This window comes from Aquarana catesbeiana, linkage group LG01 (genome assembly GCF_042186555.1).
Source record: "Aquarana catesbeiana isolate 2022-GZ linkage group LG01, ASM4218655v1, whole genome shotgun sequence".
Lineage (NCBI taxonomy): Eukaryota > Metazoa > Chordata > Amphibia > Anura > Ranidae > Aquarana > Aquarana catesbeiana.
Genome location: NC_133324.1, coordinates 497,993,676 through 498,020,140, shown reverse-complemented (window position 1 = coordinate 498,020,140; position 26,465 = coordinate 497,993,676). Strand labels below are relative to the sequence as shown.

At 44.0% G+C, this 26,465-nt stretch overlaps 1 protein-coding gene across 3 annotated transcripts in view; it reads right to left on the bottom strand.

Annotated features, from left to right (window-relative positions):
- Window positions 1-6,909: 6,909 nt before the first annotated feature.
- Window positions 6,910-26,465, bottom strand: part of NR2C2AP (nuclear receptor 2C2 associated protein) — a 41,519-nt gene continuing 21,963 nt past the window's right edge. For all 3 annotated transcript variants that reach the window (XM_073592539.1, XM_073592529.1, XM_073592544.1), the window contains 3 exons: window positions 18,396-18,501; window positions 11,003-11,070; window positions 6,910-8,791 (listed from right to left, as the gene is read on the bottom strand). In XM_073592539.1, the coding sequence (XP_073448640.1) occupies window positions 8,675-8,791; window positions 11,003-11,070; window positions 18,396-18,501 (291 nt within the window). In that variant the 3' untranslated portion in view covers window positions 6,910-8,674. The remainder of the gene's footprint in view (window positions 8,792-11,002; window positions 11,071-18,395; window positions 18,502-26,465) is intronic.

Genomic DNA, 26,465 nt, shown 5'->3' with positions numbered 1-26,465 from the left:
TCAGACTGTTTAGCCCTAATAGACAGTGGAATACTACTTTATATACAAGTGCATACACAACAGTGGGCAGAAATCATGATTTGAACAGGGTCTTGTAAAGAAAAGCACAAGTGTCTGCTATTTCAGTATTTACGGTCACTTAGGCATTAATGTATAATTTGACTTGGTTCATCATATTACAATCATTTTTATAAACTAGAGCGGATTTGTTTTTAAGCATGGCTTATACAGTAGGTAGTGGGTATATTAAAAAAAAAAAAAAAAAAAATCGCCCTCCTTTTTAAAATAATCACATCTTGTTGCTTTGCTGCCTAAGGCCCCTTTCACACTGGGGCGGTTTGCAGGCGTTATTGCGCTAAAAATACCACCGGCAAACTGCCCCAAAACAGCCTCCTCTGTTTGTTCAGTGTGAAAGCCCGAGGGCTTTCACACTGAAGCGGTGCGCTGGCAGGAGAAGAAAAAAATCTCCTGTCAGCCGCATCTTTTGAGCGGCGTATTCACTGCTCCTGCCCATTGAAATCAATGGGACAGCGCAGCTATACCGTGGCTATAGCCGCGCTATACGAGTGGATTTAACCCTTTTTCGGCCGCCAGCGGGGGGGTTAAAACCGCACCGCTAGCGGCCAAATACCGCGGTAAAACAGCACTAAAAATAGCGCTGTTTTACCGCCGACGCCCCCTACCGCCCCAGTGTGAAAGGGGCCTAAAAGAAAGATGGACACGTTTTTTTGTTTTATCTGGCAGTATTTACTCAGTGCAACTTATAACATCTCTAATGTCAACAGAACAGGAAAAAAAAAAAAAATCCAAAACAGAATTACTGAGTTGGAAAAAGGAACACCCCCCTCCTAACAATGACTTAATGCAAGTGTAGCTAATCACCTTCTCAATGGCACACAACTGATCAGCTGTGGTCATTATTGGATCAGCATGAAAAGAGCTTTCCTGGACCAGTAGTGCAACTGAAGCAAACCATCAGCTATAGGTGACAAGGCACTGTCAAAAGATCTTGGGGATAAAGTTGTAGACAGGCACAAGTCAGGAGATGGATACAAAAAAATGCCAAAGGCTTTATTAATGCCTAGAAGCACAGTGAAGTCTAATACTAAGAATTGGAAGGTATTCGGTACAACACAGACCCACCCTGGATCAGGATGTCGCTCCAATCTGGATGATAGAGCCAGGAGGAAACTGGTCAGAGAAGCTACCAAGAGGCCTACAGCAACTGTGAAGCAGTTGCAGGAATCTATGACAAAGAGTGGTCATTGTGTGCATGTGACAACAATATTACAAATGTGGCTTGTATGGGAGGGTTGCAAGAAAAAAGCCACTTCTCAAGAAAGACCAAATGCAGTCAAATGCTTTGCCAAATTGCACCTTAACCACTTCAGCCTCTGAAGGATTTACCCCCTTAATGACCAGGCTGTTTTTGTGATACGGAAATGTGTTGCTTTAACTGACAGTTGCGCAGTTCTGTGACGTTGTACCCAAACAAAATTGATGTCATTTTTTTTCCCACAAATAGAGCTTTATTTTGGTAGTATTTGATCACCACTACGGTTTTAAATTTTTGCGCTATAAACAAAAAAGACCCAAAAAATTAATTAAAAAAACAAATGTATTCCTCAGTTTAGGCCAATGTGTATTCTGCTACATATTTTTGGTTAAAAAAAAATCGCAATAAGCATATATTGATTGGTTTGTGCAAAAGTTATAGCTTCTACACAATAGGGGATAGATTTATGGACCTATTTTATGTTTTTACCGGTAATGGTGGCCATCTGCGATTATTTTTTTTTTTTTTTTTTTTCGGGACTATGACTTTGCAGCGGACAAATGTGACAAGTGACACTTTTTGGTGATCAGTGTGTAAAAAATGCACTGATCAATGTAAAAATGACACTGGCAGGGAAGGTGTTAATACTAGGGGGCAATAAAAGGGTTAACTGTTCCCTGCGTGTGTTCTAACTGTGTGTGAGAGGGGGGGGGGGGCTTACTGGGACAACACAGAGATCGCTGTTACTGAGCACTAGGAACAGCAGCTCTCCATATTGTCCCCTGTTAGAACGGGGATCCGCCTTGTTTACATAGGCAATTTCCCGTTCTGCCTCTCTGTGCAGCGATCAGGCGCGCCTCCACAGTAACCGAAAAATATAACTGAACTGCGCTAATCAGAAATTGAAATGTTATACATTGAAACATATGTGAATGACATCCCATATACCAAGGAGGCAAATAACTATAGTGATATAAAAATTGGATAATCCTAAATAATCCAAAATGGGTGACAAAATAAAACTAATACCAATAGTGATAAATAAAAAGTCCCAAAGAACCCAATTGATATCTGATATTAATTGCAGAAAAGCTCTTCAGATGACACCAAGTGACAAATCCACCACCAAAAGCAATGCGCGCTTACCAGAGGCAAGCTACAAGACAGCTTGTACACCTAAAGATATCCAATCAATAGAAGCGTCCTGGTCCGACTTCACCATGGAGAGGAAAAAGCAGGAAAGGCTCCGTCCGATAGGCAAGGATGATTACCAGGGAGGACCTATCGGACGGAGCCTTTCCTGCTTTTTCCTCTCCATGGTGAAGTCGGACCAGGACGCTTCTATTGATCGGATATCTTTAGGTGTACAAGCTGTCTTATAGCTTGCCGCTGGTAAGCGCGCATTGCTTTTGGTGGTGGATTTGTCACTTGGTGTCATCTGAAGAGCTTTTCTGCAATTAATATCAGATATCAATTGGGTTCTTTGGGACTTTCTTTTATTTATCACTATTGGTATTAGTTTTATTTTGTCACCCATTTTGGATTATTTAAGATCATCCAATTTTTAGATCACTATAGTTATTTGCCTCCTTGGTATATGGGATGTCATTCACATATGTTTCAATGTATAACATTTCAATTTCTGATTAGCGCAGTTCAGTTATTTTTTTCGATTTCTGTGTTTGTGTATGCCTCACAGATAGGGACTGTAGCTTTTTATTTATCATTTGGGTCTGTGAAGCACTGTCATTTTTTGTATTTTGCGCATCCACAGTATCTATTGCATGAAATGACATACAGGTACGTCGTTTCCCGCAGTAGAGCAGCCCTGCCACAGTATATGTGCTGTGGGCGGTCCTTAAGTGGTTAAAGATCCTGAGGCCACATGGAAAAAGGTGTTATGGTCAGATGAGACTAAAATGTAATTATTTGGCCTCAACACCAACTGATATGTCTGGCGGAAAACCAAAGCCGCTCACCAGTCTAACACCATTCCTACAGTAAAGCATGGAAATGGTGATAACCTGTTATGGGGGAGTTCCTCTGCAGCAGGCACTGGAGCCCTTGTCAGAATAGAAGAAAAATTGATAGGGCAAAATACCATCAAATTCTAGAGAAAAATCTGCTGCCCTCTGCCAGAAAGTTGTCAATAGGAAGTAGGTTTACCTTTCAACATGAAAGTGACCTAAAGCACACAGCAAAAATGACCACACAGTGGTTGGAGAAAAAGGTGAATGTCCTTGCATGGCCTAGTCAGAGCCCAGACTTAAGCTGGATACACACTATATAATTTTCTGTAGAGCTTTTCATTCAGATTTACCAAAACCATATAATGCAAGGTAAAACCTTAAGGCTACTTTCACAGTGGGGCAGGCGTCGGTGGTGATTTTAGCAGCGCTTTACCATTGTTTTAGAGGCGTTATTTGGCCGCTAGCGGGCTAAAAAGTGTTAAAACCGCCCGCAAAGGGGCGCTGCCCCATTGATTTCAATGGGCAGCGGCGCTTTAGGAGTGGTGTATACACCGCTCCAAAGATGCTGCTCGTAGGACTATATTTACCGTCCTGCAAGCGCACCGCTCCAGTGTGAAAGCCCTCAGGCTTTCACACTGGAGAGACAGGAGAGGCTCTTTACAGGCGCTATTTTTAGCGCTGTAGTGCCTCAGTGTGAAAGTAGCCTAAGAGTTTCAATTTGTATGCAATCAGGCAGGCCCTTGCACTACATGGTTTTTGTAAATCTAAAGGAAATCGGACAACAAAAGTTGTATAGTGTGTATGGGGTCTTAAACCCCATTGAAAATCTGTAGAATGACTCGCAGTCCACAAATGATCACCATCAAATTTAACTGAACTTGGGCAGTTCTGCAAAGATTGGACATATATTGCAAAGTCTAGATGTGCAAAGTGAAAAGAGACATCTCAACAGAAAAGCTGTAATTAAAGCAAAAGGTTCAACAAAATCCAGACACGGGGGGTGATCCTTTTTTTCAACTCTAAAGCAGCGGACTTTTCACCTGGACCGAGTCCGGCGGACAATTTGACCGTGTGTGGGCTTCTTCGGACCTGCAGCGGACTTTTTCGGTCGAAAATCAGATGGACTTTAGATTTGGAACATGCGTTAAATCTTTCCAACGGACTCAAGTCCAGTTGAAAAATCTGCTCGTCTGTATGCTAGTCCGACGGACAAAAACCGACGCTAGGGCAGCTATTGGCTATCAACTTCCTTATTTTAGTCGTACGTCATCACGTACAAATCCATTGGACTTTGGTGTGATCGTGTGTAGGCAAGTCCGTCGGACCTTTGTTGTCAAAAAGTCCGACTATGTGTACACGGCGTAAGATTCTGTTTTTGCAATTTTTTTTTCTGACATGTTGGTATTATAGCTCTCACTTGAATGTTATAAGTTAGTAAATACAGCTGGATAAAACAAAAAATGTATGTTTTCATTTCAGGCTGCAAAGCAACAAAATGTGATTCTTTTCTATACCCACTGTCTTTAAATAAGTAAAAGGGTTGTGAAAAAAATATTAATTTTTATCTATTATATCATCTTGCTTGGAGTAGTTAAGAGAATGCAACTAGAACAGAACAATCTTCCTCATTTGTAATATACTATTGGCTATTACTATTATATACTATACTATTTATGCTCGAGACACCAGCTATCCTACCTCTATCGTTTCCAATTGTTTGTGTCACTGGGCATCATAGAGATCAGAAGAATTAATAAGAAAAGGGCTCACAAAGCGAAAGGTTAAATGAACACTAGTAACTAGCATTGCACCAATACTAAGAATTTTCGCAAACACTTGTACAAATGCTTCAATACTAAAACCGACACCTTCACATATATGCGTTTTGTACCAAATGTGATTTGCATGACATGTGAACCTTTAGCCTTTTCAATGGAGGTGGTTTACATATGTGTGGGCCGGCCGCAGCAGGATTTTAAAGAGTCAATTTTGAGCACGATTTAGGTGCAATTTCCATTGTCATACACTTTGACAACTTGCACCTGAACCACGTCAAACCGGTGGGGGCTGAAATCCTGCTGTCAAAACCGGACCGCACATATGTCACTAAAAATAGGTATTGATGAGTAATTGAGAAAAAGTATCGGTACTTGTACTCAGTCTTAAAAAATGGGTATCGGTGCATCCCTACTAGTAACAGCTGTAGGAATTGCAAAATAAAAAATATACTCTTGCAGTGAGCCCCCTCTCCACGTTGCAAGGGTTAAACACTTGTTAGGTCTAAGGGTAGAGGAATACAACATAATACCTTATTCCTGGCTATTGTAGTTCTCATCTTCTCCCTGCATTGTACTGGATGACTCGGCACATGTGACTGCCAGCTTTTTTTTCTGCCCCGAGACGCCCCTTTGTTACCCTATAAGCGTTGGCTTCTGCACCATCTTTAAGTAGAACTATAGGCAAAACGGTTTTTCAATTTGGATGGAGTAAGAAGAGGGTATAACCTCTGCAGTTTTTTTTTTTGGCACTTGTGTCCCATTGGGGAGATTCACCTTCACTTCCTATCCGATAGCTAAAAACAGGAAGTGAGAGGCAATCCCTTGGGGCTCCTCAGGTCACCAGAACGAGAGAAGAGATGGGGGGTGGGGGTCACAGACAGCAATAAAAGGTGTTCTAATCCATCTCCACTCTGTCCAAAAGAAAGTTTTTGCCTTTTAGTTCTAGTTTAACTAGAGGTGCACCGAAAAAAGCCAGTCTAAAAGCCGATAATGGAACCGAAAAGGGGGCAGTCCGCCCCGGGTGCCACATGTGTGTCATTCTGGCGCAACCCTGTCAGAGTCCTCCCCTCATTGTAATTGTCATGCAGAGCAGCAATCTTGCGCTGTGTCCGGAGCTGGATTTGGATCACCAGGTGGCCGCTGTAACAATGTCCCATCTCCTAGACTGGCTCTTGTGATAGATGGCACACTGAATCAATGCTGGGAAATTGAATCAGTGTGACATGTCATAGCAGCAGGTCTAGGAGGTGGGACTTCGTTACAGGCCGCCCGGCGATTAAAATCCAGCTCTGTGACACAGCGTGAGATCGCACTGATGAGGCTGCATTGATCTCCTGTATCATGTCTGCAGTCTCTGACCATCTCCTGTATCATGTCTGCTAGAAGTGCACCGAATGGAAATTTTGCTAATACTATTCGCAGTGTGTTTAAGTAAGAGATTGCAGACATGATACAAGAGATGGTCAGGAGACGGCATATTTCTTGAGCTTTTCTTGCACTAAAGGTGCCAATAATGGCCAACCATAAATTCATATTAATTTTAAATTGATACTAATTAAAAAGTCGAATAAAATTTTATATATAAAAATATTATTTTTTTTAAAAACGGTCAGTTTCAGCACCAAAATTTCCATTTGGTGCACCTCTAAATTTAACCCAACAATTCCTCTTGATTGGCAAGGCACTCAGAAGTGCAGGTGGCAGGATGTAACTACCAAATTCTTTATTCTTGTTAACAGGGTCACTTTTATTATACAAGATTGCTTTATTTAATTGACTGTATAATATACACCTTCCTTTGCAATAAACCTTTGCATATAATACCATGTGCTCACATTGTTTTCCAATGAACACGATTTCTGTGTTTAAAAAAAAGACATGCACCTACAGATCCTATATTCTTTTAATCCTAAAGGTTTTGTCACAAATTCAGAAGATATGTAATGCCACAACATAAATGTGAACAGAGACAAATGTGCTACCAAGATATCAGGGTTCTGAAAAATAATGTGTAAATAGAAAAAAAAAAAAAAAGCGGAGGTATTTTGGATGAACTTAGAATCACTTTTATGTATACTTCATTAAAAAAAAAAGAAACTATACTAAAAAGGACTCTATCTCTTTAAAACAGAATGATTTTATGTTTCGAAAAATAAAGTATTGGATTTTTTTTTTACAATGCGTCTGTGTGCACAATCTCTATACAATTTCATTTAGATTTACCAAAACTACGGAATAGGAAGACCCACCTATCTATCCATTCAGGCCCTTGCACTACATCAGGGATGTCCTACCCATAGCCCGGCCTGGAAGGATGTGGGAATGCTGTGCAAACATAACAGTTGTGGCAGCCTACATTGACAAGCCTGGAGGGATGCATTGCAAACATAGTTGATGGCCACAGGGTTTGCATGCTAATGAGGTCAGCTGGATTTGATGTCCCAAACTTACATACCAGGAAGTCATGAACTGTTAATGGAACACACCAGGGGCTATAAGGTAAGGCCTAAAAAGAAAGCTTTTATTTTTCTGCAACAGAGATTCATTAATGGTATATTGCTACATAGGGGAGCGGGAATTTGGGGGGGAAAAAAAGGGGGGTCAACATAAGCCTAGTACACAGGCCAAATGTTGGGCAGCATCGGCTGGTTCAATAGAAACCAGCCGACATTTGGCCTGTGTGTGTACTTCTGTCGAAGGGGCATAACCGAAAAAGGTCTACCAATTGTCTCCCTCAGCCAATGGCTTACCTACTGGGCACTTTTACCCCATACCTGCCCAGGCCGATTTTCAGCGCTGTCACACTTTGACAATTGCGTGGTCATGCAACGCTGTACCCAAACTAAAGTTTTATCATTTTTTTTGTTGAGACAGCTAGAGCTTTCTTTTGGTGGTATTTAATCACCAGTGGGTATTTTATTTTTTGCTAAAAGGAAAAATGACTGAAAAATGTAAAAAAAAAGTTTGTTAAAAATTTAGAAAAAAAGTCATTTTTCTTCATCACTGGTGTGCGGTGATAAGATGGCACTAATATGTGGCACTGTTGGGGCTGTACTGAATCAGTGCCCTGATTATCTGTGCAGGTCTCCCCTGTGAGAAATTACTGCTGATCGGCTCTCCTCTCCTCACACACTGTCAGTGTGAGGAAAGGAATGCTGATAACCGGCATTTCCTTGTTTACTGTGATTGGACAAAGCTGATCACATGGGTAAAAAAGACTCATCAATGGCTCTTTCCAGAGATTGGTAAAGCACTGTGTCCCAGGGACAGAGCGCACCACCAATCGCCGAGAGTGGGACAACGTCATATGACATCATCCCAGAATGAGAGAGCCGCCGCCTGCCCATCATTTAACAATACGGCGGGCGGGCAGTGGTAAGGTTTGCTTATATGCAATTTAAGTGATTGGGTTTACATATACTTCAAGTTGTGATACACATGATTGCAATTATCACACCCATCAAAATATTTTCATAATGGTTATAAACAAAGGACTGGACACACAGTACAAGGCATGCGATCCCTTTTGCAGAATGTCTTATTTTCTAGCGATCATTACTCCCTCTTTGGTTGAGAAGCACCCGGGAATGTTGTACAGTTCAGTAACAGTGCAATGAACTTGCATTCATATGTGCCTCTGAGTAACATACTCAAAGCTTGCAGCCACGTACATCGAGGTGATAAACTACAATCCTTCCAAAGAAATCTGTGCTACTTGGGAAAGAAAGCCGCAGCTTTTCAACACACCGCTCTGTGAATACAAATTTGTGAAGCAGAGAGGTTAAGGGAAACGCTAAATAAGAAAGCATTGAAATTAAGTACGATTTTGTAGATAAACGAAAGTTAAAGTGATTGTAAACGATCACCTTGTAAAACAACCCATTCTGTTTAAAATAAAAAGGAAATGCAAAACATTTTTGTATAGATAAAAAAAAAAAAAAAGGAAAACATGTATTTATAGTTTTTTTTTTTTTTTTTTTTGAGAAGTGATCACATTCCCTCTGTTCTCAGCTGCATAAGAGCTGGGGGAGGAGAAGCAGCAGTACACTGACCTTCCTAGTGAATGGCTGTGCAACGGGAGCATGTCAAGACAAGTCTGATCATTGGAGAAGAGTACACAGAGTTCCTCAGCATAGCTAGAGAACTTACCACGGTGTGCTCTACTTTTTAGTGTGGTCAGTTTTTAATAGGAAAGCAAGCAGATGGACTGTCCAGGAACCCCAGGGATTTCACAAAGGAAGCAATACAAAGAACAGGAGACTCTCTCATACCAGTACATGGTACAGCAGGCACATATCAGGAATATGAAATGTTGGGGTAACAAACGCTTTAACTGTTCTGAACAATTAAGAACTATTCCAGGAACAGTATCCATTTATACACTTACTATGGGCCAGCTTGGTTCAAATGAATGTTCCTGATGCCACCTTTGTGTGGATGAAAGTAAATCTTTAACTTAGTGTTGTAGCCTATGCTATATAAAGGAAGCAACGTCCTTTTCCTGTGGGTGCTCTGTGACTTTTAGCTGTGTGATTATTAAATAGCGTTGAGCGCTCTGGCACCTCCGCCACTGAAGAGGAACCTTGTATTTTTTTTTTCAATGAATACAAGGCTTCCTTTGATTGGCCTAGGCAGAGATTGTGCTGTCATCTACCTTGGCTAATCAGAGGAAGCCTTGTAATCACTGAAAAAAATACAAGGTTTCTCAGGAGTGGCAGAGCAACCGATGATTTTTTTATTAAAGTGGTTGTAAAGGCAGAAGGTTTTTTATCTTAATGCATTCTATGCATTAAGATAAAAAGACCTTCAGTGTGCAGCAGCCCCCCCCTAATACTTACTTGATCCCCCTCCCTATCCAGCGATGTGCACAATTCCCTCGGCCGTCCGGGACTCTCCCTCCTGATTGGCTGAGACACAGCAGCGGCGCTACTGGCTCCCGCTGCTGAGGGGACAGGGCCAAACCATGGCTCCGTGTCTGAATAGACATACTGAGCTGCGGCTCGGGTGCCTCAAGCTGCTTGCTGTAGGGGCACTTGACAGGAGGGAGGGGCCAGGAGTGCTGAAGAGGGACCCGAGAAGAGGAGGATCTGGGCTGCTCTGTGCAAATCCACTGCACAGAGCAGGTTAGTGTTACATATTTGTTATAGTTACTTTAAGTAAACCAAGAGGAAGTCCCTTCCTGTAAGTAGCATAGGTGCTTACAATAGTAAAATTTAACTTTGTCAACACAGTGGGGGCAAGGTCTTTCGGTTGGTCCAGAGTAAGTGTATAAAGTAATAACATTCCTGGAATTCTCCCATTAAGATCATCTCACTTACCAAAAGAATACTCTGCTGCTTGCAGTGCAAAGACAATAGCAACAAATATTTAAAAAATTGTTACCCTTAGGCCCCTTTCACACATGCGGACCGTATGTCCGTATTTCATCCATCCGTTTTCGGATGAAATACGGACATACATGCATCCCTATGGGATAGCGGGTGTCAGCGGATGTACATCCGCTAACACCCGATGTTGTCCGGCTCCGCTCTCGTCCGATTCTGCGGACGGAAGAAAATCCTATTTTTCTATCCCTCTGCAGAGCGGATCGGATGAACACGGACAGACGGTCCGTGTTCCTCCGATCCCCCATAGGGGAGAGCGGAGATCTGACAGGGTGGTCCCTGCACAGTGTGCGGGTCCCGCCCTGTCATCTGCCTGCTCAGCTGGGGAAAACAGAGCGATCCCCGCTGAGCAGCGGATAAACACGGGGCGGATCAACACGGATCCGTCCCGTGTGAAAGGGGCCTAAGACAAAAAAGTCAATATTCTACAGAAGTATGGGATGTCATTTGTTTATTCTAAAGGTTAGCTAGAACAGGCTAAAGCAATACTGGTTTTGTAATATTTATAGTATAGTGAGCAGAACTTTTATTTCTTTGATGTCTACATGCTTTAGCAAAATATCTTTGAAATTTGGCATGTTTCTAAAAGGATATCTGAAGGGCATTGATGTCTTCTGGATAAAAGTTGGTTACAGTCTCGAACTCTTCATTTTTAAGGCATCCTGCAAGGGAAGATAATTATTGCATATGTTATATTTTATCATTGTTTATAGGTAAACAGCTAAATACATAGATGTCAACACTATACCAATTATGTCCATTGCAGTTGACATTGTAGTACACACAGTTGCATTGCACTAAAAATAGGATTTTTTATTACAGCTTACCTGTAAAATCCTTTTCTTTCGACGGACATCACGGGACACAGAGCCACAGTAATTACTGATGGGTTATAGGGTATCACTAGGTATTGGACACTGGTCACACCCTAATCAGGAAGTTCAACCCCCTATATAACCCCTCCCCTTCCAGGGATACCTCAGTTTTGTAGCAAAGCAGTATAGGTGTATTAGAAGAGGGGCGGGACCTCTGTGTCCCGTGATGTCCGTCGAAAGAAAAGGATTTTACAGGTAAACTGTAATAAAAAATCCTATTTTCTTTTCTCGGACATCACGGGACACAGAGCCACAGTAATTACTGATGGGATGTCCCAAAGCAATGCCAACTGAGGGGGGGGGGGAATCACAACCAAGTAGGGTGCTATCAGACCTGAGGACCTTGTACCGCTGTCTGCAGCACACTACGCCCAAAGGCGATATCCTCATGCCTTCTCACATCCACCTGATAGAATCTGGTGAATGTATGAACTGAAGACCAGGTTGCGGCCTTGCAGATCTGAGCCATAGAGGCCCGGTGATGCACTGCCCAAGAAGCACCAATAGCCCTTGTGGAATGTGCCTTGATCTGAAACGGGGGAACCTTCCGTTTCAAACCGTAAGCTTGAATAATCAACTGTCGAATCCATTTAGAAATGGTCGCTTTTGACGCTGCCTGTCCTCTATTGGGACCCTCCGGCAGCACGAACAAGACATCCGTCTTGCGAATCTGAGCAGTTGCCTCCAGATAGGTCTTGACTGCTCTTACTACATCCAAAGAATGTAATGACCTTTCTTCCGAAGAACAAGGTTCTGGAAAAAAGGAAGGTAGCACAATGTCTTGGTTCAGATGAAAATCTGAAACCACCTTCGGTAAAAAACTAGGATGAGGGCGCAGTACCACTCTATCCTTGTGTATAATCAAGTAAGGCTCTTTACAGGAAAGAGCTGCTATTTCTGATACTCTTCTAGCAGAAGAGATAGCTACCAGGAAAATTAATTTCCTCGTCAGTAAGACCAAAGGAATCTGACGTATTGGTTCAAAAGGATGTTTTTGTAACACCGATAGAACCAAGTTCAAGTCCCAGGGGTTTAGGGGCGCCTTAACCGGAGGATTAAGACGCATCACCCCCTGTATAAAGTTTCGGATCAGAGAATGCGAAGCAAGCGGCCGTTGAAACAACACTGATAAGGCAGACACCTGGCCCTTGATGGTACTCAAGGCCAGCTTCATCTCTAATCCTAATTGTAGAAAATCCAGAATTCTACCTATGACATATTTCCTGGGATGCCAACCCCTGGATTCACACCAGGATACATAAGCTTTCCAGACTCTATGATAAATCATTCTGGAAGCTGGCTTCCTTGCATTGATCAAGGTAGATATGACAGGACCTGAAAGCCCACGATTTTTCAGAACGTGGGATTCAATAGCCCACCCGTCAAATCTAGCATTTGTGAGGCAGGCTGGAACACCGGACCTTGAGCTAACAGGTCTGGGTGTATCGGTAGGGTCCACCGGGAACCCACCATCATCCCTGCTATTTCTGCTTATCAGGTTCTTCTGGGCCAAACGGGGGCCACCAGAAGTGCCGACTTCCCTTCTTGCCTGAGTCTGCGAAGGAGCCGTGGCAGTAGCAGAATGGGAGGGAATGCATAACTCGGTGAGAGCCGATGCCACGGAATCACCAACGCATCTGTCCTGCCTGCAAGAGGATCCCAGGCAACCGGTAGGAAGGATTTCCCCTTCTGTAGGTTTTCGGGTATGAGCCATCAACTGAGGCTCTGACGCATCGCATGCGACAGGTGCATTGGAAAGTCTAATGCCTGCACCTTCCTGTTCCAGGTCAACAGAATACTGTGTTGCAACAGTTCTGCTTGGAACTGCGCATAGGGAACTGCTTCGAATGAAGCCACCATCTTCCCCTGCAGCCTCATACAAAGGCGGACAGAAAGACCCTTCTTGGCCCTGACTGTCAGAATCAGCTCCCTTAGAGCAATGATCTTTGCCTGCAGACACTTCATTTAAGCAGGAAAAATGGGCACATGCAGGCCTGCATCTCTGATGCTTATAGATGTCAGAAATTCTCCTCCCTGCAGGATGGAGATTACTGTCCGAATTGATTCCAAAACGGAAGGACTGCATCCTTGGGTATCGTTTCAGATCTCTCAAATCCAAAATGGGTCTGCCGTCCCCATTTGGTTTTCGGACCATAGAAAGATTGGAACAGAGTCTCAATCCTTGATCCTTTGTGGGAACCCCCACAATGACCTCTTGCGACAAAAGTCGCTTTATCGCTAGAAGGAGTGACTGCTTCTCTTCTGGTTTTCTGGGAACACCTGATCTGAGGAAACGAGGAGAGGGACATTCTTGGAACTCCAGTCTGTACCCTAAGGTTACCGTGGAGATTACCCATCTGTCCTGGAAGTCCTTCTGCCAGGGCCCTGAGAGCTACAGCAGTCTTTCCCCCCACTCGAGCGAGCGGGGCGCCCCTTCATGAAGAGGTCTTAGTGTCTTGTTTAGAAGACCTTTTCCCCCAGGATTTCTTGTGTCCCTGGCGTTGACTCTTGTTTCTTGCCCCAGACGGAGGAGACCGTCGTGACTGCCTGGAGGCTGATGCCCCTGGCGCTGGGGAAAGAGTCCGTTTAAAAGAGGGACGCTTACTCTTCTTCTTATCAGGTAAGAGAGTGCTTTTCCCACAGGAGATCATCTTGATATAGTTATCCAAATCCTCTCCAAACAACCTTTCACCACGGAAGGGAAACCCAGCCAGGAGCTTCTTACATGGTGCTTCGGCTGACCAGTTTTTCAACCATAAGATTCTACGTATATGCACCAACCCAAGCGATAGGCGAGAGGTTTGCACGATAGAATCTCTAATGGCGTCAACAGCATAACATAAAGCCGCAGGAAGGTTAGCAAACCCCTGGGCCTGCTGTTCAGGTAATACTTTGATGACCTGCTTAACATGGTCTCTTAAGTATTGACAGACTCCAATCGCTGCTACTGCAGGTTGGGCCACTGATCCTGCTAAAGAGAAAACATCTTTCAATAAGAAGTCCATCTTTTTATCCACAGGATCTTTGAGCATCTGAGCATTGTCTACAGGACAAGTCAGATTACTATTTACAGAGGAAATGGCTGCATCAATAGCCGGTATTCCCCACCTCTTAATAAATTTTTCTTCCATAGGATAAAGTGTAGAAAACTTTTTCGGCGGAAGAAATCGCTTATCTGGGTGATCCCACTCAGAATAAAGCAGCTTTTCAAGTAAATTATGAACAGGAAAAGCATGTGCTGCTTGGAAAGGTTTCAGTGACCCCAAAGCAGAAGAGGATTCTGTAACAGTTTCAGGTATGGGCAACTTAAATGTGGAACGGACCAAACCAGTGAGGATCTGCACTAAGACTTTCTCCTCTTGGGAAGTCGCAGAGGGTCCCTCTCCACCTGAATCCTCCGAAGAGGAATCATCTGTCCCATCCCGATCCTCTGAAAGGGATTCATCTCCTTTATCCCAGAGCTCCTCTGACTGAGGGTCTTGGGGAGCAGAGGAAGGCCTTGTGCGTTTTCTTCCACTGAGTGAAGATGTAATCACGGCCATTCGTTTTTTCTCTAATCCAGAAATGGTTGAGGAAAAAACTTCTTGTGTAATGTACACAGGGGCTGAAGTGCCGGCAGCAGATGTAGCTCCTAACCCCAATGGCTCTCCCTGTCCAGCTGCCCCTGGTCCCTCAGGAGGGGATGGTGTAGCAGACAGGGGGTCCTCAGAACCTGAACGAGACCCCCTAGTGCCTCTGGTTCTTGGGGTGCTTGAACCTCTTCTACCCATAGTGCAAAGCAACAAGGTGTGAGGTATCAAAAACGAACACTGACTGCTGAGCGATGTAGTCTGGCTAAAAGCCTTGCTACCAAATGCCCAATCCGGTGTTCTTTAGTAAATGCAGCCTAGGGGAATGCCTGTGTCCCACCTTACATGTGACTGTCAGCTCTGTGTCCCTCCAAGGCTCAGAGCACCTGTACAGTGTGCTTTAAATAGCCATGCTTTGGCACTGTGGGCGTCTGAGCACGCTGATGCTGTGCTGACGCCCCGCCCCCTCCCGTTTTTGAAAAACGAGCGCTTCCCGCGCGAGCCGACCCTTCCTGGCAAGCCTGAAGGAAGGCTGGGGGTGGGGGAATACGGAGGAGGCCGGCAGTGATGGGCCCTGCATCGCAATGCGGCTTCGGTGGCGGCGGCGGTAGCGGCTGTGACAGTGCGGTCTCACCCGCCTTACAGCATACCTGAGCCTCTCCCTAGCCTGGGGGGACCATCCCAGCAGAGAAAACCCCCCACCATCTTACCTTTGGAGCTGGAGGGAGAGCCTGTGCAGCGGACGCTGAGACAGAATCAAGCATGAGAAGGTTTGTGCTCTTGGCAGCCCCCGGTGGTCACAATAGGCACAGCATGCATTTACCTTAAAGGAGAAGAGCCACTAGAATTGAAATTCTGTGGAATCTCCTCTTACCTTATCCAGGCCGCAGGGTTCAGTTTATACAGACCCAGCCTTCGCCTCTCATGGTGGGCTCCGTTTGTGAAAAACCGTCAGAGACTGGGGCCCCCATCAGTAGGGGGATCCTTCAGTTCTGGGCCTGTAAAGCACCTCGCCAGAAATTAGGAAGTTTAAAGCCATTTTCTGATCCGCGGGTCCAGCTCTCTAAAAAGAGAAGCGTTACAGGTAAAACCTCGTTTCTTCGGACACGAGGCCCGGGTACCATCCAATTCGGCCATGAAAAGACACTTTGAATGGATCCGGTCGCCTGGCTTGCCCCAGTATAGGATCTTAGGATATTCCCTTTGGAGCTTCAGCACAGGACATCTTTGCACGTCCAACACCTAAGACACTGGTGTAAAAACTGAGGTATCCCTGGAAGGGGAAGGGGTTATACAGGGGGTTGAACTTCCTGATTAGGGTGTGACCAGTGTCCAATACCTAGTGATACCCTATAACCCATCAGTAATTACTGTGGCTCTGTGTCCCGTGATGTCCGAGAAAAGAAATGTATCCAGCATGTCACTTTCAGCTCGCTTTACCGCTCCCCCAACCCCTCCATAAATGTCAATATAAATTCTCCACAAAAGCGCTGTTATGTTCTACATGTTTGAGATTCTTTTGAAATGTGTTTACAGGGCACTGGGGAAAACATCCAGCGGAATCCAGAAGCCCACAATACTTTGAAATTACAGAAAATATTGTCTAAAAGTTACATCAGCCTTTTACCGCCTTGCTTGCTGAATAGCGTGGCTGCACTTACTGTATATAGGCCAAGTCAAACATCAGGGAGAGAATAGTACAAAAATCCATCATTTTGTCTTTAAAAAAGGACAACTGGGCAAAAAACAGCACAGGAAGCACCAAAAACACCAGAGATCACACCACAAGCTCGCCTATAGGTGCTCAACGTGTGACCCTCCAGCTGTTGCAGAACTACAATTCCCATCATGTCTCTGCCTTTGGGAGTCACGATTGCAACGGTCAGTCGTGCAATGCCTCATGGGACGTGTAGTTCCACAACAGCTGGAGGGTCACAGGTTGAGCACCCATGCTAGCCACTCCTCAATACAATTTATTTTGCATGTAAAACTACATGCATATGTGAATTGAATCAGTCTATTTAGCGGTTCTGAAGTTCAGCTTGAATGATGTATTACTGGATACAGAGCTGTAATTTGTATCTTTTGTGTTTTAATTTCCAGCTTTAACACAAATACCTATATTACACACCTCTACTACAAATGATGCATCCTTGAAATTATTTCAAAATTAAAATGAAGACATGATCAGCTTTGTCTTAAAGGGTAACATATCATTGTGTGCAGACACCCTTACCCTGAAGATGTTGATCTTGGCCATCCCTCTGGACCCCATTGCACTGAGCGGTCCTGTTGCCCCGTGCTGCTGGTGTAGTCACCCATTCACCACACTTCACAGCCCCAGATCGAGTTTCTATCATAATACTCATGATGACATGCACTCATTGGTCAGAGGAACCATGTAACTGTGCTGATCTATGAAAAGCATGTTTGAGACTTCTTCCAGTAAAGTGTCAAAGAAGTGCTTCCCATGTACTCACGCTTACTAATGACCAGGGGTTTTGCTAGGTGGGAAAAAGACCAGGGACTTCAGCCTGAAGTCTGAGCACGGCATGGGGGGGTAGGCTCACTTGCTGGTTGCTGCCTGGCTCATTAGTGCCCATCAATGCTGACCACTAAACTGACCTACATGACTCATACACTGACCTACCTGCCCCACACTGACCATTACACTGACCCACTCTGACCATTACACTCCCCTACCTGACTTTTCCACGTCAGACTTCAGCTGACCTCCCTCTGCAGCGCAGCCTTACCTGTAGTGTGTGGGACGCCCATCCCATTCATGGCCAGTCAGAGACAGCAGGTAGCCAGAGCCAGGACAGGAGAGCCGCCCGGCCATTTACACAGAGCTAGCGCCGAGAGGGGACCTCACAGTGCTTGGCGTGGCCGCTTTGTAATTACCGCCTCCTGGAACCTGCAGCGCCTATAATGGACGTCACACGTCCTGCGATCGTAGCACTGGACCAGTGTGACAACCATCATAGGCGCTGTAGGATCAAGGAGGTGGGACTTGTTATGTCACTCGGCCGCGCTCGGAGTCAGATCGTTCCCCCTCTGGCTGTGCTGAGTGGCTGCTCGGGGCTAATAATAGAATTATGAAGGCTCGAGGCCGGGGCTTTTTGGGGGCCCACTCAGCCCCCTCTCCCGACGCCACTGCTAATGACTCTGGGGCTGTGTACTGCATTGTACAAATTGTTACACCTGCAACAGAGCATCATGACTGCTGAGCAGCTGGGTCTGGAGGGGTGGCCTGAGTATTTGGAGTTCTTTAACCTTTTCGTTTTTTGTGAAAAGACGAACTTACCCTTTAATGAACTTGTGATCTGCACCTTCAAACTATACATTATTTACAACATAATGATAACACAGTGATCTAGTATCTTCACAGTGAGGGTGGAATGCACCCCTGATGCTGCATGCTGTTTTATGCACTTCCATCATATGTACCAAGGTTGGCTGGGGTTCTACTGACTTCAGCAGTATCTAGTTTTCTTATGTGGCCCCTCTTGAAAAACTGTGTGAGGCCAGATCAGTTCTTACCTTCTAAATTGCAGTTTTTACTGGAAAAGCCACCTTGGAACTGGATGTGGATTTCAGACACACAGACTTTTTGAGGGAATTCAAGTACGATCCACTGAGATGACCCCTGGAATAAGAGGAGTACATTCATAAACTATTGCATCCATTATGCCAATTTCCACTGATTAAAATGATAGATGCAAGAGATACAACATTAGAATGTGCATAGGAGGCACAGTGCAAAAATACTGAGGGTTTTTAAGGCAAACTAAACGTTTACCATCAGGCACCAAGAAAAAAAATGCACATAGACGCAAGTAATTTCTTCCATAATTGTATTCTTAAGGGGAACCTGTAAGAATAGAAATATGGGATCTATGACGGTTGACTTTTTTTCCTCTTCAACGTGGATTTACACAACACCTCATCCTAACTGTTCACTAAGCTTCTTATTTATAATGAAGAGAAGATATTGCCCACTGATTTCAGTTATACTTTGCAGTACTACCGCATTAGGTGGCCCACCCATTCGTAAAAAATGTGGACGTGGGCTCCAGTATGCACCCTGTCTTGGCCTACTAAGTTCTCTCTGCTTAGTTATGCATAACTAAGCAGAGAGCTCTGTGATTGGGGGAGTGCTGGTCAGAAGCCTGACAGGTCACAGGACCAGGCTTCTCCTAGATTTCTTCCTTTATTTAATTTTTTTTAAGCTTTGCATTTTTACCCATGAATACAAAGCTTCCTGATTGGTCGAGGTGAAAGGGCGGGCAGGTAACATCGCGATTTAAAGCGATAAAACATAGCGTTAGGCTTTAACCACTTCCCGCCAGCCGGCCGTCATATGACGTCCTTGACTTTGAGCGGGGATATCTAATTGATGCCTGCAGCTACAGGCGATTCCCTACACCAATTGCTGCTTTGTGGTCCAACATAACAGATAATTACAGCTGTAAAACACTAATAAATAGTAATAAAATGACTCAAGCGCTGGTGTGATAAGAAACTGAAAAATTTTTACAAATAGTGTGATAAAAGCAGCAATCCAAAAACAGTGATCTCTCACTAGTGGGATATAACAAGAATAAATAAATAGGAATGGTCCGCTAATACCACAGTGCTAAATAAGTAAAAATAAACCAACAGGAAATGTATAAATCTATATAAAATTAATATACAGTACTATTCACAAGCTGTACCATGTGATACTATGGCACCTATTATGTATCATACCCATTGGATGTGGTGCAGTAAACAGAAAAAAGGTAGGAAAAAAAATTTCCACATTACAAACAAACCTTGCATACTAAATTCAATGAAAAAGTATGTACTACGGTGCTATGTGGACCCTCTAAAATCCAAAATATAATATGGCAAATATAGGAAAGTTTAAAGATGATTGCAAGAACTCATGAAAGTTATATAAATTGTCCCATCCGATACTGTTGCTCCAAGCAACATAAAGCTGAAGACAGGTATATAGGCATGACAAAAAAGAGAGACTGATCTTCCAGAGTATATCTACCACTCCATCTGACACAAATCTCTGGTGTTCAGTCAAATATCTGATTTGGCCACTTTTTGTTTGTCTTGCTGTCTACCGCTCCCGGTTCTCAAACATAAAAGAAAACCAACAATAGTGTGATACTGCTAAGAATAAAGGCAGGATCAACAGACTAAAAGCCGATGCACTCACATACACCCGGTTTATAAAAGCGAGTAATGCGTAACAGTCAGGCTCACTCCTCCTCACAGCCTCTGTGTGATCGTACACTTGTGGCTGACGTCACTGGCTCCTCCCGATGCATTGCGTCACAGGTCACGTGACTTTTTCAAGGAAATCCTGTTGGTTTATTTTTACTTATTTAGCACTGTGGTATTAGCGCACCATTCCTATTTATTTATTCTAGCTGTAAAACCCTTACATCCCTGTAGGGGATTCAGACCCTGTAGGGTCCCCCAGATAGCTGGGCAATTGGACCAATGCTTAAATCGGAATCATCGTTCAGGTAGAGGTGCTGACTGGCCTGCTTTACCTAAATGTGAGTTACCAAAGCCTCTTCAGCAGGGAACATTTAATAAATGTTAGTGTTAGTTGTGTGACTGGGGCTGAGTTATCAATTTTCTTTAGAAAACACAAGTATTTGACAGTTGCAATCATTTAGCCCTCACTGGACCCATTCAATCTTAACCACTTCAGCCCCAGAAGGATTTACCCCCTTCCTGACCAGAGCACTTTTTACAATTTGGCACTGCGTCGCTTTAACTGCTAATTGCGCGGTCATGCAATGCTGTACCCAAACGAAATTTGCGTCCTTTTCTTCCCACAAACAGAGCTTTCTTTTGATGTTATTTGATCACCTCTGCGGTTTTTATTTTTTGCGCTATAAATGGAAAAAGACCGAAAATTTTGAAAAAAAATGGCATTTTCTACTTTTTGTTATAAAAAAAAATCCAATAAACTCAATTTTAGTCATACATTTAGGCCAAAATGTATTCGGCCACATGTCTTTGGTAAAAAAAATGTCAATAAGCGTATATTTATTGGTTTGTGCAAAAGTTATAGCTTCTACAAACTAGGGTACATTTTCTGGAATTTACACAGCTTTTAGTTTATGACTGCCTATGTCCTTTCTTGAGGTGCTAAAATGGCAGGGCAGTACAAAACCCCCCCAAATGACCCCATTTTGGAAAGTAGACACCCCAAGGAAATTGCTGAGAGGCATGTTGAGCCCATTGAATATTAATTTTTTTTGTCCCAAGTGATTGAATAATGCACAAAGTTGTCACTAAATGATATATTGCTCACACAGGCCATGGGCATATGTGGAATTGCACCCCAAAATACATTCAGCTGCTTCTCCTGAGTACGGGGATACAACATGTGTGGGACTTTTTGGGAGCCTAGCCGCGTACGGGGCCCCGAAAACTAATCACCGCCTTCAAGATTTCTAAGGGCGTAAATTTTTGATTTCACTCCTCACTACCTATCACAGTTTTGAAGGCCATAAAATGCCCAGATGGCACAATTTTTTTTTTTGCACAAAGTTGTCACTAAATGATATATTGCTCACACAGGCCATGGGCATATGTGGAATTGGAAATAGCTTGGGGTGTATACTTTCCAAAATAGGGTCATTGGGGGGGGGGGTTGTGCCACCTGGGCATTCCTTGGCCTCCGAAACTGTGATAGGCAGTGAAGAGTGAAATAAAAAATTTACGCCCTTAGAAAGCCTGAAGGCGGTGCTTGGTTTTCGGGGTCCCGTGCGCAGCTAGGCTCCCAAAAAGTCTCACACGTGTGGTATCCTTGTACTCAGGAGAAGCAACGGAATGTATTTTGGGGTGTAATTTCACATATTCCCATGGCATGTTTGAGCAATATATCATTTAGTGACAACTTTGTGCAAAAAAAAAAAATGTGTCTTTTTCCCGCAACTTGTGTCACAATATAAAATATTCCATGGACTCGACATGCCTCTCAGCACATAGCTTGGGGTGTCTACTTTCCAAAATATGGTCATTTGGGGGGATTTTGAACTGTCGTGGCATTTTATGCACAACATTTAGAAGCTTATGTCACACATCACCCACTCTTCTAACCACTTGAAGACAAAGCCCTTTCTGACATTTTTTGTTTACATGAAAAAATTATTTTTTTTTGCAAGAAAATTACTTTGAACCCCCAAACATTATATATTTTTTTAAAGCAAAGGCCCTACAGATTAAAATGCATTTTTTGGGGAAAAAAAACACACTTTTTAAAATTTTAATGCATTAAACACACTATATTGCCCAAATGTTTGATGAAATAAAAAAGATGATCTTAGGCCGAGTACATGGATACCAAACATGACATGCTTTAAAATTGCGCACAAACGTGCAGTGGCAACAAAATAAATACATTTTTAAAAGCCTTTAAATGCCTTTACAAGTTACTACTTTAGATTTACAGAGGTCTACTGCTAAAATTACTGCTCTCGATCTGACCTTCACTGTGATACCTCACATGCATGGTGCAATTGCTGTTTACATTTGACGCCAGACCGACGCTTGTGTTCACCTTAGCGCGAGAGCAGGGGGGGGGACAGGGGTGCCTTTTTTTTTTCCTTTATTATTTTTTTGCTTTTATATCTTATTTTTAAACTGTTCCTTTCATTTTTTTTTTTTTTTAATAATTTTTATTGTTATCTCAGGGAATGTAAATATCCCCTATGATAGCAATAGGTAGTGACAGGTACTCTTTTTTTGAAAAAATTGGGGTCTGTTAGACCCTAGATCTCTCCTCTGCCCTCAAAGCATATGACCACACCAAGATCGGTGTGATAAAATGCTTTCCCAATTTCCCAATGGCGCTGTTTATATCCGGCGAAATCATGAAATGCTCGTAGCTTCCGGTTTCTTAGGCCATAGAGATGTTTGGAGCCGCTCTGGTCTCTGATCAGCTCTATGGTCAGCTGGCTGAATCACCGGCTGCATTCTCAGGTTCCCTGTTGAGACAGGAGAGCCAGAGAAAAACACAAAAGACGGTGGGGGGGGGGGGGGGGGGCCGCATTCCCTCCCACTGCTTGTAAAAGCAGTCTAGAGGCTAATTAGCTGCTAGGATTGCTTTTACATGAAAGCCGACCGCTGGCTGAAAAGAATGACACCAAAATGATACCTAAACCTGCAGGCATCATTCTGGTATAACCACTCAAAGTCGTGAATTGCGTACCTGAAGACAAAAAAATGGTTAACAATAAAACACAGTAAACGGTAAAGTATAAAAAATTGCATACCTGAAAAGCAAACATGGTAAAACATAATAACAATAAAACATTGCAGAATAGAATACAGTAAAAAAGCGCAGAACAATAGAGACAACAATGAAACGACAACAATTTTTTTTGTTATATATTTTTTTGTGTTTTTTTTTTTTTTTTTTTTTACACTTTTTTTTGTAACTAACTTTTATAACTGTAACCGGTTCCAGGTTCGGGTCTCTCAAAATGCGATGGCATCTCGGGAGACCCTGTGTTAGTGTGTCCTAGTCTGTGCAATGCTGTACCCTACGCTAATACTCAACTAGTGTATGGTAGCGTTCAAAACATTCACCAATGCAAAGACCAGGATTGTCAGGACAGGAGGGACAATAATAGCGGGTGTCACGCCTATATCCACGCTTGCTGCAGACACAACAACTTTTTGGGGGGGGTTCGTTGGGTAGGGGTACTCGGGAGGACATAAAAATGCCTCTCATGCAGCCGACTGCATTTGATTGGGGATGTGAATGGGGGAAGTACGGGTGCTGCAGAAGTGGTGGGTTCCCAATTAGGATTGGCGAATGCAGCAGGAAGGGCACTATGGGCACGACGGGCCTGTTTGTCTTCTTCTTGGTGGCAGCGGGACAATACTTGTGCTTGCCACCTCACCAGCTTGAACTGCACTTATGGGACTCGCCACGTCACCAAGTGTTACTGCAGTGCTGGTTTTACTATGACCGGGGTGTACTAGGCCGCTGGTGCTTGCCACTTCACCAAAACACTACCAAAAAAAAACCTGTTAGCGATCGCAGGGATCAGGCCTGACTCTGCGAAGGCTGCAGTTATGCGTTTAGTGTTTTGTAAGTGACAGTGATCGATCGATACTGCACTTGGGTGGGGTGGGCTAGGCTGGGCCGGGCGGAGGGGCAAAACGCAGGTGCTAGCAGGTATCTGGGCTGATCCAGCTAACACTGCGTTTTTGGGAACCCTAAACTGCTGGGGACGCTAGTATAGATCTGATCGGATCAGATATTGATCCGTTCAGATACTATACCACTAAGGGAGGTGTACGGTGCGTGAGTGGGTGTTAGTGGTACTGGCACTAACCTGACCCTGCCTGGGGCTGGTGCTTGCCAGTTCACCAAAATGCTACCAAAAAAACTGTTAGCGATCGCAGGGATCAGGCCGGACTCTGCGAACGCTGTAGTTATGCTTTTAGTGTTTTGTAAGTGACAGTGATCGATCGATACTGCACTTGGGTGGGCTGGGCTGGGCCGGGCGGAGGGACAAAACGCAGGTGCTAGTAGGTATCTGGGCTGATCCCACTAACACTGCGTTTTGGGAACCCTAAACTGCTGGGGACGCTAGTATAGATCTGATCAGATCAGATATTGATCGGGGGTGTATTGTGTGCCTGGCATGTTCTACTGAGTGTGTAGTGTTATGCACTCACAGTGAAGTCTTCTGTCCTTGGCGCCAGAACGGAAAATACCGAGCCGAGGAGAGATGACATCATTTCCTTTGCTGCTGTTTAGCATACAGCAGCAGAGGAAGAACCTGATTGGCTGGAAGCGATCGCGAGGGGGGGCCACGAATGGATGGTCTCCCCCTCACCTCTCATCGCTCCCAGTCACAAGCCGACCGCCTCGGGCAACGGGTACGTGATTCTGCCTGCCCGTGCCATTCTGCCGACGTACATCGGCGTGAGGCAGTCGGCAAGTGGTTAACAACCTACGCTCCATCTCCTTGCTCCCCTTCTTATCCAAACGTCTCGAACGTCTGGTCTACAACCGACTGAGCGTCCACCTCGCTAATAACCTTCCTGATCCCCTTCAGTCTGGATTTCGTCCTCAACACTCCACAGAAACTGCTCTCCTAAAACGAACAAACGATCTACTAACGGCCAAAACCAATCAACACTATTCTGTACTCCTACTCCTGGACCTCTCTGCTGCCTTTGATATGGATGACCACCCCCTCCTCCTCAAAAAACTACACGCCTTTGGTCTCCGTGACTGTACACTTTGCTGGTTCTCTTCCTACTTATCCAACCGCACTTTAGTGTTTCTTACAACTCTACTTTCTCCTCTTCTCTTCCTTTCTCTGTTAGGGTCCCCCAAGGTTCTGTTCTTGGACCTCTCCTATTTTCAATCTACACCTCCTCCCTGGGTCAACTGATCACCTCCCATGGCTTCCAATATCACCTCTATGCTGACAACACCCAAATCTATTTCTCTACCCCTCAGCTCACTCCCTCTGTCTCCTCACGTATCAGTAATTTACTCTCAGATATATCAGTCTGGATGTCACACCACTTCCTCAAACTCAATCTATCCAAAACCAAATTTATAATTTTTCCTCCCCCATATGCCCCTTCCCCTTCCCCTGATCTCTCTGTCAAAATCGATGGCACAACTATAAGCCCATCCCCACATGCCAAGGTTCTATGTGTAGTCCTAGACTCTGAACTCTCCTTCAAGCAACACATCCAATCACTGTCCAAATCCTGCTGCCTCAACCTCCGCAACATCTCCAAAATACGCCCCTTTCTAACCAATGACACAATAAAGCTCTTAATTCACTCGCTGGTCATCTCTCGCCTCCACTACTGCAACTCCCTTCTCATTGGCTTACCTCTACATAGTCTATCACCTCTTTAATCCATCATGAATGCTGCTGCCAGACTCATCCACCTTACCAATCGCTCCACCTTACCAATCCCTCTGTGTCTGCCACTCCTCTCTGTCAATCCCTCCACTGGCTTCCGCTCGGCTAAAGAATTAAATTCAAAATTCTAACAACTACCTACAAAGCCATCCACAATTTCGCCCCCAGCTACATCACTAGCTTAGTCTCTAAATACCAACCTACTCGTTCTCTTCTTTCTCTCAAGACATCCTGCTCTCTAGCTCCCTCGTCACCTCCTCCCATGCTCGCCTCCAGGACTTTTCCAAAGCCTCTCCAATCCTATGGAATGCCCTACCCCAATCTGTCCGCTTATCTCCTACTCTAATAGCTTTTAGACAATCTCTGAAAACCCTTTTCTTCAGAGAAGCCTACCCTACCCACACCTAACAACTGTATTTTAATTTTTTCCATCAGCTCATCCCCCACAGTTATCACCTTTTGTTTCCACTTGACCCTCCCTTCTAGATTGTAAGCTCTAACGAGCAGGGCCTCTGATCCCTCCTGTATTGATTTGTATTGTAAGTGTACTGTCTGCCCTCATGTTGTAAAGCGCTGCGCAAACTGTTGCCGCTATATAAATCCTGTATAATAATAATTTACATTTTACCATAAGTTCTATAATAAATATAGGTTTGGCTTATGTTTAGCTTATAGGTCTGCTTTAAAA